The 20442-nt window shown below is 43.1% G+C and overlaps 1 protein-coding gene across 5 annotated transcripts in view; it reads left to right on the forward strand.

Annotated features, from left to right (window-relative positions):
• Positions 1 to 20442, forward strand: part of ZDHHC8 (zinc finger DHHC-type palmitoyltransferase 8) — a 151159-nt gene that overhangs the window by 2095 nt on the left and 128622 nt on the right. For 3 of the 5 annotated variants that reach the window (XM_053279976.1, XM_053279974.1, XM_053279977.1), the window contains 2 exons: positions 3173 to 3308; positions 7331 to 7452. In XM_053279976.1, coding sequence (XP_053135951.1) covers positions 7349 to 7452 — 104 coding nt within the window. In that variant the 5' untranslated portion in view covers positions 3173 to 3308; positions 7331 to 7348. Of the gene's footprint in view, positions 1 to 1569; positions 1737 to 3172; positions 3309 to 7330; positions 7453 to 20442 lie in introns of those variants that run through there. The other 2 variants (XM_053279975.1, XM_053279978.1) reach the window with 2 other exon arrangements.

The following is a 20442-nucleotide window of genomic DNA, read 5'->3' on the forward strand; positions in this document are numbered from 1 at the left end:
ATTATTGGTATAAAATGATTGAACATAACATCTTGTGCTAATAATTATGTGAAAACTTTGCAGTTAGATGTTTTTCAAAGACAGTATATGCTTCATAGTGAAATGTTAATCCCCACCCCCAGCCCAGAAGTGGATAATTAAGTGAGCAGAGATTGCGGCACTAGAAATCTAAACTGAAGAGCTGAAAACAATTTGTATGTTGCAGAAAGTGTTATTGATGCCAGAATCCATTTGGTGCACATAATTACAACAGTCTTACTTTGAAACCTTATTCAAGTATGAAATGTCAGCCTTTTAGAAAAGCGCAACATATGCAATTTTATCAACTAGGAGGGTTGGACAATGGATTGACATTTTTCACTTAATTGGTTATGATCTCCAGCATTTAACACCTATAATTCCCACACCACCCCCAAACCACCTCCATGGTGGACTCAAATGTGCTGGATTATCTTGCAAGCGTATTTGAGGACTAATGTTTTCTATATTGGTTACACTGCACTGCTCAAAATTAAATGGAGCTGTAGGAGAAAACTGGCTCTGTGTTCTCAGGGTGTGTTTACATAGCTCCCCTGTTTCTAGGTGAATGAATAAGGAATTCGTCTTTACCACCTGAATTATCAAATACTGTGTACAGTATTTTATAATTCAAATGCTGAATTATCAATGTGTACAGGATCATATGGTACTGCATCACACACACGCGGACAAATTTGTTGGTACCTCTCCACAAGAAAAAGAAACCCACAATTGTCTCTGAAATAACGTGAAACTGACAAACGTAATTGGCACCCATCATTGTTTATTCCGCATTTAACAAAAAACAGACTTTGCTTTAGAGTTTTGATGCAACAGAATATTTCAAATAACACAAATGGAAATGGCATGGACAAAAAAAATGGGACCCTTAACCTAATATTTTGCTGCACGACCTTTAGAGGCAATCACTGCAAACAAGTGATTCCTGTAGCTCTCAATGAGACTTCTGCATCTGTCAACAGGTAGTTTGGCCCACTCTTTCTGAGCAAACTGCTCCAGCTGCGTCAGGTTTGAAGGGTGCGTTCTCCAGACCGCATGTTTCAGTTCTTTCCATAGATGTTCAATAGGCTTCAAATCAGGGCTCAGAAGGCCACTTCAGAATAGTCCAATGTTTTGTCCTTAGCTATTCTTGGGTGCTTTTAGCTGTGTGTTATTATTTGAAATATTCTGTTGCATCAAAACTCTAAAGCACTCTGATTTTTGTTAAATGCGGAATAAACAAGATGAGTGCCAATTATGTTTGTCAGTTTCAAGTTATTTCAGACACAATTGTGTGTTCTTTTTTTTGTGGGGTACCAACACGTGTGTGTGTGTGTGTGTGTGTGTGTGCGCGTGCGTGCACGCATGCACGCGTGCATGCGAAACTAAAAAGTTGCTGGAAATGGGAAAGGTTAACAGAATAGAACAAACATGACATTCTAGTAGTATGTTCTTCATATATTTAACATTAACAAGAATCACTTTGAATGTTATGGACAGGCCCAGTAAGAAGTTTGTTTATTGCCATAAAACACTTTGCGAATGCAGTCTCCTATATGTTAAGAGCCCGTTGAGAAAACTGAGTGTTACAGATTTTTCTGTATTCTACCACTTTAGGAGACAGGCAGTTCTTCATAGTGGGGAAAGCCCTCTTTGTGCATGGAAAAACAGGATGTCAGAAGAAGGCTATTGTTTCCTTAACGTGCTGTGCTTGTTTGGTATGTCTAGGGTTTTATTTTTTTATATTTACATGTTTAGAGGGTGCATTAAAATATCTGACCTCTCCACCTTCAGCCTGGAATGGTACAGTCCAGGGAACACACTAACACCTGAAGATGCAAATATAGCTTTGTGTTTCTCTGCAGGTAGAAGTGATTTCCATAAGCTGATCTAAAATCCTCAGTTACACAGATATCCTCACTGCCTGAAGCATGAGGAGTTGGCATTAAATGTTTTAAGAAGCAGCCCTGTTCTGTTCTTAACCGAACTGTTAAGAACCAGACTGTCTACATAATTGAGTATCTTTCTCATATTTTTATGAGCTTGGGCACCAAGCTCATAATGAGAAATTTTGTGTGGCTTAGGTGTGTAGTGTGCACATGTTGTAGGTCAACATACAGCTCAGGAGACACTAAGCAGTCAAAATGTCCTAAACAAAACAGATTTGTAAAGGTAAAACATACTTTTTTTAACATATTGTTTCCAGTGGAATAAATGTGATTACCTGTCGTCAGCAAGCTATAGGAATAAATCATCCTTGAAAGTTTTGAGCACAATTGAGATTGTCTTCCATTTGTATAAAATGTACACACACACATATGTACAGCTCCCCCCCCCCGCACTTCCCTGGTACACCTACCTCATAATGAGTGTACTAGGCTGTGTAATATATACACCAATTTTCAGTTTTCCAGGCAGTGTAGAAATATAACTTGTATGGACACAACTACTGCCTGTTTTGTGGAAGAGATGTTAAAGTGTTCAGTTTCCAGATATTTTTAGTCATCCAAGCTTCTTGGACTATGTGTGTGGGCATGCGCACCACATTTTGGCTTTCTACATCATCTGGGAAAACCCGGACGGCAGATATACCCTCATCAATGAGTCAGTGAAGCTCAAATAACTTTAATTACTGGGTGAGTGGTGTTAGCAGAGTTGTCTTTTGAAGAATTTCAGTTGGAGTTGCACGTGATAACTGTAACTAAACTTCATTTTAAACTTACATAAATAAGAAAATCTGACTAGAGCAAAACATGCTGGATGAGAGCTGGAGTGCATACACCAGCGTGGTCTAGTGGTTAGTGTGCTGGACTAGGATTGGGGAGACCCGAGTTCAAATCCCCATTCAACCATGAAACTAGCTGGGTGACTCTGGGCCAGTCCCTTCTCTCTCAGCCTAACCTACTTCACAGGGTTGTTGTGAACGAGAAACTCAAGTATGTAGTACACCGCTCTGGGCTCCTTGGAGGAAGAGCGGGATATAAATGTAATAATAATAATAAATAATAATACACATGGGAGGGGAGGGAGGGAGGGATCCTGAATGCCGAAAATTAACAAAATGAATATTAACAAATAAAATTAACAGCAGATTTCCCCCTCCCTTTAGAGCTTTGCTAACTGCCAAGGTAATGGTTAACTCTTTGCTTTCTAGGTGAGAATAATTTCCCATTTTGCTATTCCACCACGTCCGTGGAGAGTGGTGATGGCTGAATATGTCAGTCCTGTCTTCAGCTTCCAAAATAGATATTTCAGAATAAAGGCCTTTCGGACAGAGCACAAAAGCAAGAGTAAGCATGCTTTCTAACAACAAAACAGAATAAGGGTAACTTGATTTGCAGAAATATGCGGGATGATGTTAAGTGTATGTCTTGACGATTGAACCCATAATTACCACTGGGCATTAGCAACCTGTTTTCTAATGCCATCTTCCATAATTAAAATGCTGTGACTAGATGCCTATGATCTCAAGCAACTGAGTGGCTTACATCCATTGATGTTGTGTTCATTTGCCAATTGTAATTCATTAAGAGGCCATCCCAAGTGTCTCCGACTCTCACCCTGAATGGTGCTTGTGACAAACCTATTGACTCGGGGGGATATATAAATTGTAAGAGCATTTCTAGAAGACTTGGAGAGCTGGTGTAGCATAGCAGTTAAGAAGAGAATAAGCAATGAAGCAGGACCCCCAGTTCAAATCTCACCTCTGCAATGATGTTGCTAGGTGAGCTTAGGCAGGCCGCTGCCTCAGTTCCTCATCTGCAACATGGGGATGATTATTATGCATATTTCTCTTACCGTAGGGTTGGCTCAAGACAGCAGGTTATTGTTGGCAAACTGGCCTCCAGGGGTTTCCACTCTGATGGAAGTTATTCCTGGAGATGTCCCCCCCCCCCCATAGTAATTACAAGATCAAGCCATTAAAATCTCCAAGGTTGCTTTCAGTTATCAACAGTGGCAGATTAAGCTTTTTGCCACCTTTAGGCAAAAAACGATTTGCCGCTCTGGCTTGAGGGCTTGCGGTATGGGGTGTCGGGGCAAGTTGAATATATTTTTACACTTTTTTCAACTGCCACTATGTGGCCGGGATGGTAGCACAGACGGTGGGGTCTGGGGGGGCAGGCACTTGTGGAGATGAGGGGGGGACTGAGGAGGGGGAGGTGACAGCAGCAGCGGCAGCAAGAGCTCCTTCTGTAAGCCTGCCTGCCTCCCAAATGACAGATCGGGCCTTTTCCAGAAATAGATTTAAAAATACATTTAACTTGCCCCCGAATTTGCTGTCTCTTAAGAATTTGCCGCCGTAGGCAAGTGACTATCTTGTCTATGCATTCATCCGCCCCCTGGTAATCACCTGGAGACTGATGCTGATTCTTGGAGACTGTTGTATTCTGCCTAGTTATCTTTTGTGTTTTGTTGGATGTTAGTCCCAGTAGGGATCCTGTAGGTTGGGGAGAAAATGGAATTGTTGCCGAATAAGCCTTTAGTTAATTCTATCTAGTGTTCTTTGTGTGTATGGGGGAAGCAGCTATAAAATATTTGGGGAGGAGGTCGGGATCTGAGCCATGCCTCAGTGGGCACCCAGTGAACAACAGAGTTCAGGATTGGTAAGGGAAAAGTACCTTCAGGGTTGTGCAGGTCAAGAAGCTGGAGAAACAATCAGCAGCAAGATGATGGAAAGCAGTTCAGGAATGCAGGCCCAGTAATGCAAGGAACGGAGGTGGCAGGAACATTCACAAGCTTTGCAGGCTCCCATGCTTAGCTGGTTCAAAGTTGCCAACCTACATGAGAGCTGAGAACTCATGTGGTCTCCAGGATCACCAGTGGGCCCTTTGAAGAGCCGGGGGCCCTTGGCAGCTGTCCAATGATCCCCCCCCCAGAAGATCACATTATAGTTAAGATTACCACAAGATAATTAATATGGAGCGCTCTGCTTGCATTCAGAGGAGGGCAACGCAGATGCTGTCCCAATTTGGATACATCCTTCTTAAAATGCAGCACCCAGAACTATACACAGTGCTCTTAATGAGGCCTGACTAGTGAAGAATAAGATTTATTTATTTATTTATTTATTTATTTATTTGAAACATTTAATATACCGCCCACTCCGAAGACTCTGGGCGGTGTACGAAAACATACAGAGCAAGACACCATTAAAATTACATTTTAAATTACAAACTAATGTAACTAACAAAAAGATAAAACCAAATAGGTACATTACAGGGTAAAAGCCTGGCGAAAAATAAAAAGATGGCATTATTACTTCTCATGATTAATAATATAACATCATGTGCCTTCAGGCTACACCCTTTCAGGGAGAATGCCTGGAAGCATGGCTGGTTTGTCACTGTGATATGTTCCCCCCCCCTCCATATCTTCATACTTAGATAATAAATGGGTCCTCAGATGCTTCAGCCATAACGTTTCCCATACATTACTGTCTGTTGTTTTAGGAAAAATATAATCCCATGAGATTATATACCATGATCACTGGTGTGTACAGTCATCCACAAATATATTATCATACAGCTGTGATGTCAGGGGTACACTTATAGAGAAGCTGGGATTGGTAGCAAGTGAGTGTAGACCCACCCATCCTAACAGGCTAAGTGCACACTCTGAATTCCTCCATGTTCTTGGGAGCATTAGTACTCAAGCACATGGGAAATATGATGATGATGATTATATTTATATCCCACTCTTCTTCCAAGGAGCCCAGAGCGGTGTACTACATACTTGAGTTTCTCTTTCACAACAACCCTGTGAAGTAGGTTAGGCTGAGAGAAGTGACCAGCCCAATCACCCAGCAAGTCTCATGGCTGAATGGGGATTTGAACTCGGGTCTCCCCGGTCCTAGTCCAGCACTCTAACCATAACACCACGCTGGCTCTCAGTCTAAACCCAGCAGTAAATGCTGGGATAGGTCAGAATAAGATAAAGATGGTCAGCATTTGTTGTTTGCTTCATGTATTCCTGGATGCCCCCAATGGTGTTGAAGCTATATTTTAGCATATATTACCTATTTAACCCTGTGCAGAATAATGTCTGCTGCAGGAGAGATTTGATGTGCTTCCTCCCTCAGGGTTTCAAAAAATAAATGTAACCCTCATCTTTTCAGAGAGACTTTTGTATTATTGACTGATTGGTTGTTAAATTTATATACCGCCTTTCATTAAAACCATCCCAAAGCAGTTTACAGCAAAATTTAAAAACAAGATTATAAAAATGATACAGTTAAAATATTCAGCTAAAAATATGAGACAAATCTGATTAAAAAATTTAAGACACAAGTATAAAAACATACAAAATGCGAAGAGCAGCAGCAGAGACAATAATATAAAAGCCTGGATGAAAAGCCAAGATTTAACTTGCTTTCTAAAAGCTGTGATGGAGACTGAGAGAAGCAAATCACCACCTGGAGAGCATATTAGTTTTTATCCTCTGTTTCCAGTAGGTTTTAAGCTGTAAATTTGGTTTTAACTGGGTCTCGTTTTTGACTGCATCTTATTACGGGGATATTGTTTGATTGTCTTTGTTTTAGTATCGCACTGCTCGGATATGAATAGGGCAAATATTTATACACCGCTTTCAACAACAAACACCCAAAGCGGTTTACATAGAAATAAACAAACGAATAAAGGAGGATGGATCCAAAGCTCGAAATAAAGAGATGCAGGATCAGCTGCAGGCTTGTAAACCAAGCCTCAGCCGCACACCTGAGGCAGGCTGCACACACACACACACACACACACACACACACACACACACACACACACCCGCCCTAGATGTCCCCACCCTGGTCTCTACTGTTCAAGGCGTGTCTCAGGGTGGTGTGCGGAGCCTGCTGATGTGCCGTGTGCACGTAAGCATGGACGATCTGGACTGCAGCAGTTTCAGAAGCTCCGGGGAAGGCGCCGCAGAGATGATCAGCGCAAGCAAAGCAGGCAGACGAGACGGAGAGGCGAGGATGGAGTCGCGGTGCCTTGCTTCTCGCCCCCACCGCCACCCCTCTCTCTGCGATGCCTCTGCCGTGGCGTTTCTCGCTCTCTCTGCAGTTCTACCTTAAGGGGCTCATTGACATCAGCCGAGTGGGCTGGCCTGTGTGGGTGGGATTTCCTGTGCTGGAGAGGTCAGCTGTTCTCAATCCCTCTATTCTCTCACTCCCCCCCCTTTCTGTCTCATTCCCTCTTTTTTTTCCCCTACCCCCCTTTCCCCCTCCCCTGCCTTGTCTCCGCATTGCAAGAGCTTCACCTCCTTTCTCTCGCTCTTGCTCTCGCTCTCTCTGGCTCTCTTGGACTCTTTGGAATATATCTAGTGATGTGTAAACTACAGGATGCCCAACAGCGTCGGAAAGAGATTTAAACCGACGAAATACATCCCTGTCTCCACAGCCGCTGCCTTATTAGTGGGATCTACTACTTTGTTCTTCGTTTTCACGTAAGTAGGAAAAGAAAAGAAAAGGGAACAGATGTTAGTTGGGGGAGTGATGGGGTAGAGGGGGAGAAGCAGCAGGGCCCGGTTTGTGGGGCCAGCTAAGCTACCTTTTGGGGTTGGATTGCTGCTGGAAAGGAGGCAGAAGAGAGTGGTTGGCTTGATAGATACCAGAGGCCCCTGTTTTGGTGCTGATGCTTCTTCCTTCCTTCGTTTGGGCTTCATACTTTGCAGAGGCTGTAGCTGTTCTTGTGATCGTTGTTGTTATTGTTAATCATCATCATCTTCTTCGTTCTCTCACTCGAGCCTAAAAATGTTTCTGGCATGTGGGGCACCACCATTTCATGGCAAATCAGCCCTATCAGACTTTTGCAGCTGCTGTCTGTGTACATCCAAGGTGCCAATTAAATGCTTTGCTCCTCTTCTGTGCACCAAAAAAGAAGAAGAAAAGGGGTGGGTGGGTTGGGGGGTTGGTGTATATATGAATGAGCAATATACTGGAAGATGAACGGCTTTGGTGCAATTAGCCACAAAATCAGATCCCTGTTTATTGGAGTCCTCCAGCTTGCTTGCCTTGCCTGCCACTCTCCTCTCAGATCCAAAGAGATAATTGCCTTTTTTTTTTGGCAGCAATTTTCTTGTTGGTTTTGGGAAGCTTGTTAAGACTGATGAAAATCCTTTTGAGACAGGGTCAGGATGATTTAGTGTGAATTGTGCCAAGAAGTCCAAGATTTAAGGCATATGCTTTGGTGGGGTTCCTTTCCTCCTTTAAAAATTGTATTTGGTTAAAAAAACCTTTTGCCTCGGCATACAGCCCAAATGATCCAGTTTGCAGCTTTCTCCACAAGACCTATTAATATGAGAGTCATGTAGCCCTTTTTAGTTTTCCGGTTTCTGCATCTCTGTGTAAACTTGAATGACAAGACTTTAAAGGAAATGAATGCAACCTTGCTTTTGTGCTCCAGTTTGTATGCAAAGGTGGGATTAAGAGATTTCCCTTTATTTTTAAAGTGATCTTGATATGTGCAACTCTGATTATTCCAGCATCCAGATAGTATACTCTGTGAACGCTTTAATGAGTCTTGTAACCCTTCTAATGATGAAAATAATCAAAGTGCTTACTGAGATGGTAATTTTTTCCAGTTGATATTAAGAACTATATGCATTCTTTGCTTATTAGCCATTTGTGTACAGTCTCTATTTAAGCTGAGCTCAGGGAGATTGCCAGTGTATGTACTTTAAAATGCTAGTCTAGTTTGACATGATTGTAAAGATATATGATTGACCATGTGTTAACACCCAATACAGGTTAAATCCTTGGAATAATCTTAATTTGATGCTAAAATGGGACATTGGGACAAGAGACAAATGTTGGTTGTGTTGAGTTTATTGAGTTTTAGAGCGTTTGCGTCTAGCACAAATGTCGTTGATTTGCTGTGCTATTGAGTGAAAGCTGCTTTTGAAGAACTCAGCCTGTATTTTCCACATGACACATCATAACTGGCACTTGAAGAATTGATTTCTTCCCCACCCCCTCTCCCAGCTAGGTTTTTACAGGCCTGTCTTCCATTTGTTTATAGGTGAGGCACAAACTTAAATGAACAGCAAGTACTAGACTTACTTGGTTGATAAAAATCCAGCAGTCTTCTGGGACAATATTACGAATTTATCTGAAAAACCATTAGTTCCTATATTAACTGGCTCATTCATCAAGATCTGCATTTGAAACCCTGTTCCAGGGGTTGCTTCAGGTGGATGGTGATGGGAGACAGGGCTTTTTCAGTAGTGGCCCCAGTAGTAGGGTGTGCCCCAATGACACTTGGCTGGTGTCAACTTGGTTGTTTGTTCAGAGATAGGCGAAGATGGTTTTATTCTCCCAAAGTTCCTAGTGAATAAATTTCATTTATTCTGCTCCTTCTTTTATGATTATTTTATTTGTTGCCTTGATTGTTGGTGTTTTTAATTGTTGTTTGATTTTAATTTGTTTTGGTAGCTTTTGAGCTGAAAAGCGGCTCATAAATGTTCCTATACATTAATTACTTGTGTCCATATATTCCTTTGTTGGTTGCCTTGGGAACTTCACTTGTAAGGTGGCACAGAAATATTTTAAACAGCCATGGAAATATTTTCTACAAGAGTAGCCCCTATGATCAAAACATTTAATAATGACCTCAGTTTAATAACTGTTGATCTCAAAACTTAGTAGAAATATCTGTCTTCTTCAATGAAGGTGGAGACATCTTGAGAAGGACAGATAATTCATACCCCTTAGACTGTAAAGATCTCTCTGCTCAACCTTCTTTCCTTATCTGCTTTTCCACAATGAAGACTGACCTTAGTACTCAAAATAATTTTCTTGGGGTAAGCCCTGCTTTATGAAAGTCTGTCTAGTGGGCCACCAGTGGAACATGAGCCAACAGTGTGATGAAACTGCTAAAAAGGAGAATGCTATCTTAGGTTGCATTAACAGAGGCTTAGTGACACAATCATGAGGAGTAAACATTCTAATGATATTCTATGCTGGACAGACCACATTTGGAATACTGTGTCCAGTTCTGAGAACCAGATTGGGAAGGGCATTGATAAACTGGTTTGAGTTCAGAGGAACACAGCAAAGATGGCAAGGAGTGTGGAAACCAAATCCTGCAAGGAACAGTTGTGGGAGCTGGATATGTTTAGCCTGCAGAAGAGAAGATTAGGGGAGATCTATCCATCTTCAGATATCTGAAGGCCTGTCACATAGAAGAAGGATCAAACTTGTTCTCGTTTGCTCCTGAGAGCAGCAGAGACAAAGACCAATCTATGGAAATTGCAGGGTAGTAGATTTAGACTAGACATTGGGTAGAATTTGACTGTAAAAAAGCTGTTGGAGAGTTGAAAAGTCCATATTGTGCAGTGGTTGACTCTTCTTCACTAGACTTCAATCTGTCAGAGATGCTGTAGCAGTTTCCTGCACTGAACAGAGGATTAGGCTAGAAGTCCTCCAAAGTTCCTTCCAGTTCTAGCATTCTATGATCCTGTGAAATGGCCATTTGTGTGGATTGTCCTAAGAGCATAACATGTGATGGAACTTGTTACAAGAATGTGTTGCCACATAGTCTTTAGACATGTATCTTGTTGATCTGGCCATTATTGTCTCTTTGGGTCTGAGTGGACATGGATTCAACCATTGTTACGAAGGTTATTAGTCTGCCTGCTGACTCTTAGTTACGTTCATAATTTGTAGCACACGGAGGCAGGGTGGAAGCCGGGGCAGGGATATGGATACGCTGCCCACCTCAGAGCCATTCCAAGCCCCTCCCAAAAGTTTCAGCTTTCTCTTTCTCTTTTTAAAGTAAGCTTCTATTCCTTTTACTTGTGGAAATATATAGAGAAACATGCAGGCGGGACTCTATCCAACTGTTAAGCATCAACCTATCTTCTATTCTTCTGGCCAATCTGTGCAAAAGTGCTGGAATAATTTATAAGCCCCCTTTTTTTTAATCGTTAGATTCTTATGTGTTTGTTTTGTAAAAATGAAGATTTATTTATATTTAATACAAATAAATAACATTACACAGTTTCATACAAGCAAATAACTTTAAACAGGTTAGGAGGCCTGTAGTTGGACTCTTCCTGTTCTGTAAAGATTCCTCACCCCCTTAGTCAGATTTGGGGATGAGAGGCCCATGGGCCTGTATGGAGACCTAAAGGAAAAACAGAACCAATCTCTTCTGCAGGTGCAGAGAAGGCGTGGACCGTTACATTTTATGATGTCTGCCTCAGACGGCTACAGGGGAGCACAATTTGTCCAAAACTGGAGGGAGTCAATGCAATTTTCATTAAGGCACCTCCCACCCCTAATTCAAGCACTTCTTCCTTCCTTGTTTGTCAAAAGATTATAATCTTCTAGCTACTTGCTTGTCCCAGGCAAGTGGCTATTTGCAAGCCAGGTTCATGAATCTATGTGGCTCAAGGAGAGAGGCATCCAGTCTTTGGAGATTGCTGTAGCATGTTTAAAAACCTGCGTTCATTATCTGTCATCTTCGGTTCAAGGCAGGAAAGGACATACGAAGTTTCCTTATAGTGAGTCACACCACTAGCCTTTCTAACTCAGTGCTGGCTAGACTGCCTGGCAGGGGTTCTCTGGAGTTTCAGAGAGGGGTCTTTCTCTACCCTACCAGGGACTTTTATACACAGCAGGCTTCACCTCGAGTTTACTGGGAGGCTGTACTGTGAACTCGAAGTTGTCTCAAAAAACCAACAAAAATAGTGGATTTTTTTTTACCCCAGATATAAATTGGGTTACACTCTAATGTGCAGTGAAGAACTCAAATTGTGTGAGAACTGCTCCCCAATAACTCACAGGGACTTCTAAATCTGCCCTATATATGAATGTACCCCCTCCATTCCAGAGGAGATGGGAGTTAAAGGGCTTTGTGTGAAAACTTCCTGGAGATGTCAGGGATTAAACCAAGGGTTAAACTTACTGCCCCATCCCCAAGAGATACTGAAGGCGCAATCATAGAAAACACAGGAAGCTGCCTTATATGAGTCGGACCATTAGTCCATCTAACTCGGTATTGTGTGCAGTGCCTGACCGTGGCTCTCCAAGGTTTCAGGCAAGCATCTTTCCTAGTCCTACCTGGAAGCACCAAGGATTCTGCGTGAGACCTTTTGCATACATGCCACTGAGCTGCAGCTTCATCCCCAACCTGAGGCCCTGGAGAGCTTCTGCCCATCAGTGTAGACAGCAGGATGGATCATTGATCGAATCGGATCAAAGGCAGCTCCTTTATATGTAAAGATGTCCTGGTGAGAGGAAGAAGTGGTTGTGTGTGAAAGAGCAAATATTGTGCGGTGGTGGCGGAATAATTTACCTGACCCCTGAGTGTGTGGCTGGATGCTTTTAAAATTCATGTCTCTTCTCCCCACTCCCCCTTCAAATGCATTCTTGTATCGAGTCAGTTGTGTGATGGATCTTCCTTGAGTCCAAGATGTGGTTGGGGATGTCCCTTGCAAATCAGAATTCCAAATGTGGTACAAGCAGTACTACCCACAGCTTTGATCTGGGCTCATGGATAGCCTTCAGTGCAAGGTGTGCTGTCCAGAAAAAAGCCAGGCCACCTTGTACTCAGTCATGAAGAAGTTCCTGAACAGATTCGTAGAAAAGGACACAGTTCTGGAAAGCATACTCTTAAATTCCTTCCTCCAAGCAACCTGAAATGACGCCATTGCTCTTCCAAACACTGAGAGGGCACATACCTATTCAAGTTTCATTACATATAATTTTTTCTCCTCCTAATATAAGTGCAACTTGTATTTGTACTGAAAAGGATTTATGTTGATCTTTCCACTGTGGGAGATGAAGGCTTTTGTTTTTAGAATAACAGCCTTGTATTTTGAGAAGTAACATACATCTAGCCTTCTGGCAGGCCTTGACAGAAAAATGCTTTCTTCCATGTAAGTCACAGCTGTTTCAAAAGATTAACTATTTTGTCTGAACTATTGCCTATACAGCTGACCTAAGGGCAGATCCACATGGGCGCTTACAAAGTCAAAAGGGAGACCCTAGTATGAAACCTGCAGAATTAGAATGTATCAAGAGATTTGATTCTACTCGTTCAGGCTTGAATCAAGAAATTGGCTTCTTGAATCACGACAGGGATAATTAACTTATTCATCCTAGCTGTTAAGTTAATAGTTATCACTAGTGACTGTTGTTGCAAATAGTCTCTATGTACTTATCTTTTATAAATATAATTGACATAGCAAAAAGTACAATAAATTATATTTAATGTCTAACCCTTTAAAGTCTTATTTTAAATGCTCAGTGATGCACTCCTGTTACTGACATCTTGAGCATGTGAGTGTATTTAATGGCTATTTGGTCCCATTGCTTACGATTTGTTGTTCTATAGCACTGCTGTACAACACAGTCCTCCAGCTGCTGACAGACTACAACTCCCATCATTCCCAGCCACTGTGGCCAATAGGGATGATGGGAGTTGTAGTCCAACAACAGCTGGAGGGCCAAAGTTGTACAATCCTGCTCTAGAACTATGTGCATATCTGCCAACTGAGGATAGCATGTGATACATCTGATGGATTGGGCTTTGGTCCATAAAGGCTCTGACCCAATTAATTTGTTATCCTTTAAGGTGCCACAGGACTCTGTTATTTTTTGTGATAACAGACTAACATGTCTGCTACCTCTGGAAGTGCATGCCAAAAGTTGTGTTATGTGTATATGATGATGGACAAAATGTCCTTGAAATAAGAGGTCATAGGCTCGTCTTCAGTAGTGTGTTAGAATGGTACCGCAGTCAGTAGAAACATTAACTTTTATATATAAACCTATATACATTACAACAACGAGTTAGTTAACATATATTGGCTTTTTACCAAAAAAATTTCATCTTGTTGGTTCAAGGCCTATACGCATTAAAAACTCAATACAAAACTGGGATAAAACCAAATAAAAATGTAATTCAGATACAGTATGTATTCAAAGCAGCAACACTAACTGACCCAATGCCAATGGCTGTCCACAATTAACATTTGCCAAAATCTGTAATTTGGAGTGAAACAGTTTAACCGGTTGTCTAAGGTTGAAAAGTAAGTATTGGGCAAATATGTTTCAGAACGGCATTCCATGAAGCATGGTGCCACAACAGGAAGGCCCTGTCTCTGGTTAGCCTAACCTCTGGACTTCAGCAAACAGAGAGGCTGTTCTCACACTCAGCCTAATCCAGGCTAGGGGCACCCCGCCTGGGTTAGGCTACACATGTTTCAAACCTGGCTGTTGTCCAAGGATAAGGGAGCGAGTGCTCCCTTAACCCAGGCTACCAGATTGTGTATTCGCTGGGGCTATGTTTAGCTCCAGCAGACACAGAGATGGGTGCCTAGAGTGCCCATCTCCTGGGAGAATCCCCCAATGCATTGCACGTGTCACGTGTCGCGTGGTGCGATCTCCGGAGGCTGGGACGCGTTGTCCTGGCCTTCAGAACTCCATGTTGCAGGCAACATTACAGCAGTTGTCTGGGGGGAAAGTGAGTTAAACCAGCCTTCCCGTCTGTCTGCCTGCCTTCCCCCTCGCCTGGTTGTGTGAACGACCTCCTACATTTCTATAGCGGTCTCCAGAAGTAATCCTATAAGGCAGAGCTGCACAATTTCAGCCCTCCTGCAGATGTCGGGCTACAGCTCCCATAATCCCTGACTATTGGCCAGTGTGGCTGGGGATGGTGGAAGTTGTACTCCAAAAACCACTGGAGGGCCAAAGTTGTGCAGCCCTGCTATAATATATGCGATCACTATTACATAGAAAGCAGAGAGCTTTTTCTCCTCCTGCTGTAATACAAAAACTTGGGGTCATCCAATGAAGCAGATTGGCAGTAGATTCAGGCCAGGCAAAACAAAGTCCTCCTTCAAAGGATGCACAGTTAATTTGTGGAACTGACTGCCACAAGATGTGGCTGGCTTGGATGGTTTTAAAAAGATTAGATCATTAGACATTCAGTGAGGATGGGTTTATTAATGACTATTAGGCTTGATAGCTAAATGGAACCTCCTCCAGTATGCAAGATGCCACTCCCCAATAAAAGCAAGGCCTGCCCTTGTTTGCATTTGGATGGCTGACTATGTGTGAGCGCTGTCTGCTGTAAGATATTCCCCTTAGGAGATGGGGCCATTGCTCAGTGGCAGAACTTCTGCTTGGCATGCAGAAGGTCCCAGGTTCATTCCCTGGCAGCATCTCCAGGCAGAGTGAGGAGAGACTCCTGCCTGAAACCTTGGAGAGCCGCTTTCAGTCAATGCAGATAATATTGAACTAGGTGGGCCAATGGACTGACTCGGTAGGCAGTTTCTTATGTCCACAGACTGTCTTGTGCTGGGAAGCAACAGCAGGAGAAGGCTATTGCTTCCGAGAAGCATCTGGTTGGTCACAGTGGGAGGCAGGATGCTGGACTAGATGGACTGATCTGGCAGAACCTTTCTTATGTTCTTGTCCCCGTATTATAGTGAGTTCTTCACTGAGGTGGAATGTGAAGTGTGGAGCTCCTGGCTCTTCGCTTATCCTCCTAACCACTACATTAGAGGCTAATGGTGCAGTGGGGAAGTAACCTGCCTAGAGAGCAGGAGGCTGTTGGTTCGAATCCCCACTGGTGTGTTTCCCAGAATATGAGAAACTCCTATATTGCACAGCAGCGATATAGGAAGATGCTGAAATGCAGAACACCGCTCTGGGCTCCTTGGAAGAAGAGTGGGATATAATTTTTTTTTTAAAGGCATCATCTGATACTGCGTGGGAGGAGGCAATGGTAAACCCCTCTTGTATTCTACCAAAGACAACCATAGGGCTCTGTGGTGGCCAGGAACTGAAACGGACTCAAAGGCACACTTTACCTTTAAGCACCTGTCCAAAGCCATTCCAAGAATGAGCTTCTTCATGCCATACTGTTAGAAGTAGGATTGCCAACTCTGATTGAAACTCTTTCTGGGATTTTTACACACAGCAGGCTTTACCACGAACTTGGAGTTGTCCTTAAAAAAAGACAAAAATAGTGGATTTTTTTTACCCCCGATATAGATCAGGCTACACACTAACGCACAGTGAAAAACCCGAATTGTATGTGAACTACTCCCTGATAATTCACAGGGACTTCGAGGTAAATCTGGCCAATATGTGAACACAACACAACCCCTCCATTCCAGAGGAGATGCGAGCTAAAGGGCTTTAAAAGCCCCACGTGGAAAACTTCCCGGAGATGTTATTTCCGAGTATTATTCACAGTATTAAGCCATGGCAATCTCCAGAAGTACTTTCAGTAGTCAATTGGAGATTGAAATGCATCTCATTTGGAGGTTCATGCCAGTTTCTGGAGACTGCAAGCCAGTTCTGGAGGGTTGGTAACCTGAGTTAGAGGGGATGTGTGTGAGTCTTCTTGGAAGAATTTTTAGAACAGAGGAAATGCGTGAAAGGAACATTATGTCAAGAACTTCCCATGATGCAGAAGCACCAGTTAAAGGTAATATTCCTGCTACATGGAATTTCAGCTGAGTAACTTGCAGGTCAGTTCACCAGCTGGCTTGTTCTGGTCTCTCTCTGTGTGTTTAAATCACACGTTAATTACTTTGTACATTTTTTCACTTTAAAAACTCAGGGGACCAGCTTGGTGCTCCTATAAAAGAGCAAATAAAGACGGTAAAGAAAAAACACCTTATGTAAAATGTTCTATTTATTTTCCTCTGTCTCGCCAATCAGGCAATTTCTAGGCAACCTGCCGCATTCTATTTATCCTGCAAATCTCTGAGCTGTGCACACTGTGGTGTGCACATTAGTTTGAATTTAGCTCCACACATGAATGGGGCTTGTTATTGTGGATGCTTATAGGACCAGGATACATCAAGTCTGAATTCAGGGGTGCCTCACAAATTAGGCAAAGTGATGAGGCAGTCTGTCCAGAACCTGACTCCAAAGAACTGCATGGCTAACTTTGCATACCCAAGGAGGATCTGGGTACGTCTTTCAAACCTTAATCACCTACTCCAGCCCATACCAGTGTGGTAACCCCTTTTAAAACTGAGTGGAGTTTTGAAAGCAGTTTTTGATGTGGTACAAGGATGAGATCTTTACAAAGGAAAAAGCTCAGTGGGCACATGCCAGTCCATGGATCCTCAGGACCACGCTTGACATCAAATACAAATATGTGGAACGTAAGAGTCTAGATCAGGGATTCTCAACATTGGGTCCTCAGATGTTATTGGACTTCAGCTCCCATAATCCTCAACCAAAGGCCACTGGGGCTGGGGATTATGGGAGTTGAAGTCCAATAACATCTGGGGACCCAATGTTGAGAATCCCTGGTCTAGAGCACCTTCCTTATGAGGGAGACTATAACAATTGCAACAACTGGATATCAATTGCAGGGGAGCAACAGCAGAAGAGGAGCCATGCCTTCATTTCCTGCTTGTGGGCTTCCAAGAGGCGTCTGGTGGGCCTCTGGGAAACAGGATACGGGGCCAGACGGGCCTTGAGCCTTATCCAGCAAGGCTTTTACACTCCTGTTACCCTGGCTGCCCTTTTTGAACTGGGAAGACAGCTTCCAGAAGGTAGATCATGGATGGAGACATGGCACAGAGTAGTGGGTGGTTGGAGAGATCTTCTGGAGAGTTCCAAATGTGCATTTGTACATTTGAAATTCTGGGGTGAAAAGGGGATGATGCACAGGAGAGGGGCAGAAGCATGATGGGCGGGGGGAAACGTTAATATTGATGTGTAGTTATAGGAGGATCTCCAATCTCCCTTGGTTGGGCAAGGTGATCGAGAGGGTGGTGGCCAACCAGCTCCAGGCGGTTTTGGAGGAAACTGATCATCTAGACTCATTTCAAACTAGCTTTAGAGCTGGCTATGGGGTTGAGACAGCCTTGGTCGGCCTGATGGATGAACTCTACTGGAGAATCGACAGAGGGATTGTGACTCTATTGGTTCTTTTGGATCTCTTGGTGGCATTCGATACCATCAACCATGGTATCCTTCTGGATCGCCTGGGGGAGTTGGGGATGGGGGCACTGCTTTGCAGTGGTTGCTCTCCTATCCCTCGGGTAGATTCCAGATGGTGAAGCTTGGTGACAGTTGCTCCTCAAAACAGGAGCTGTTATATGGAGTCCCTCAGGGCTCCATTCTGTCACGAATGCTTTGTATTATCTATATTCTGTATGAAACCGCTGGGTGAGGTCATCAGGAAGTTTGGTGCTGGGTGTTATCAGTATGCTGATGACACCCAAATCTACTTCTCCTCTTCATCTGCACCATCAGGAAATGGTGTTAATTCCCTAAATGCCTGCCTATAGACAGTAATGGACTGGATGAAGGATAACAAATTGAGACTGAATCCAAGCAAGACGGAGGTGCTTGCTGTAGGGGCTCAGAATCTGAGGGATGAATTAGATCTCCCTGTGCTGGATGTGGTTACGCTTCCCCGGAAGGAACAGATGCGCAGCTTGGAAGTACTCCTGGATCCAGGCCTCACCCTGGTGTATCAGGTGGAGGCTATGGCCAGGAGTGCTTTCTATCAGCTTTGGCTGATTTGACAGCTGCGTCCATTCCTTGAGGAGAACGACCTCAAAACAGTGGTGCAACAGCTGGTAACCTCCAGGCTTGACCACAGCAATGTGCTATGCATGGGGCTGCCTGTGTACATAGTTTGGAAACTTCAGTTAGTTCAAAATGCGGCAGCCAGGTTGGTCTCTGGGCAACTTGGAGAGACCATATTAGGTCTGTTTTGAAACAGTTGCACTGGCTGCCAGTATGTTTCTGGGCAAAATATAAAGTGCTGGTTATTACCTTTAAAGCCCTGAACAGCTTAGAAGTCCAGGTTACCTCAAAGAGTGCCGCCTTCTGCGTGATCCCCACCACATGTTACGGTCATCTGAAGAGGTCCATCTCTAGTTACCAGTGGTATGTCTGGTGGCGACTCAGAGGTGGGCCTTCTCTGTAGCCACTCCTGGACTGTGGAATGCACTCCCTGAAGAAATCTGCAACTTTAATTCTTTATTGGCTTTCAGTAGTGTCCTTTTTGGCCTGGCCTTCCAGGGTTTTGAAATAGTTGTAAATTGTTTTAATATTGTAACCTGGTTTTCCAGGGTTTTTAAATTGTTCTGATTGTTTAATTGTTGTTTTACGCTGTTTTATAATTTCTGTTTTAATTGTTAACTGAATTTAATGGTTTTGTTTTAATTGTAAACTGCCCTGAGCCATTCTGGAAGGGCGGTATAAAAATTGAATGAATGAATAAATTAATAAACAATAGCCCTCTCTTCCTTCTGCCTTTTCTCTGGATTCCAGTCCATGTGATCTGGGCGCATAGAGTTTCAGGGTCCATCCAATACCAGCTTGCTATGCTGATTATAGCAGCAAAACCTAGCAGATCTTGATTCCTATTAATACTGTTTCATTTCTTTTGCGTCTTCTTAATTTAGCCTAGTCTCGTCTGTGGATAGACATGTAGCTTTACTCCATTATGCTACTGATCGATAAACTCTTTTATGCTTAATCTGGGCTACCTTCATTATGGATGGTTGCTTATAATCTTATCCATTTCTTTTCTCTAGCCAGAAAATGCTGAATACTTCAGCTGCTAATGTTTGAAAGCCGACTTGAACCGTTATGCTCTCTCAAAGGGGATTGCTTTGAGTGGAAAGGCAGGTGGTGGTCTAATTCAGTCCACTGGAAGACTAGGGTTTAATTAAAGCTGTTTGTTCAAACAGGGTGTAGAAGTCACTTCATGTTAAAGGCTGTGTAACATCTCCTAGCAAAGTGAATTGCAGCAGAGATGCTGAGACACTAGCTTAGAATTATAGACCGCCCACCAATGTGCCTGTTTCCTGATTTCTGGGGATATTGGTGCGTGGTGGCGCATTGCTTGCTATAGGCAATTGTTGAGAGACACTAATCCCTCTGTGGTTCCTGTCAACCCGCCCCCCCCCCCATTAAGGGCAGTTCACATGATCATAATTAGGGTAGGAGAAGCCTCCTACCCTAATTTGGGAGCCAGAGGCTCTCTTACCCCTGAACTTCCGGGCTGAAGTCCAGAGTCTCACACCCCCAAATCCTCTTTAGTCTGTTCTGGGTGGTGTGGTTGCTGTGCTGCTGGTGTGACTATGACCTGCTCCAGGCAGCCGAGCTTGACCTCAGCTTTAGAGACAGAGGGAGGAGTGGGGAAATAAATATGGGGGATGGGAATATGTTAAAGTGCATGTTAATTTGGCAAATTTGCTAACACTTTCTTTATTTAGCAGGGGGAGAGCATCCAGCCCTATCTACCCCCAGCACAGTACCTCCAGTGACTGTTGCTGGTGTCTATCTTATGTTTCTTTTAGATTGCGAGCCTTTTGGGGACAGGGAGCCATCTTATTTATTTATTATTTCTCTGTGTAAACCGCCCTGAGCCATTTTTGGAAGGGTGGTATAGAAATCGAATAAATAAAATAATAATAATAATAATAATGTTGAAATGT

The sequence above is a fragment of the Hemicordylus capensis genome, chromosome 15, assembly GCF_027244095.1.
Source record: "Hemicordylus capensis ecotype Gifberg chromosome 15, rHemCap1.1.pri, whole genome shotgun sequence".
NCBI classification, from domain to species: domain Eukaryota; kingdom Metazoa; phylum Chordata; class Lepidosauria; order Squamata; family Cordylidae; genus Hemicordylus; species Hemicordylus capensis.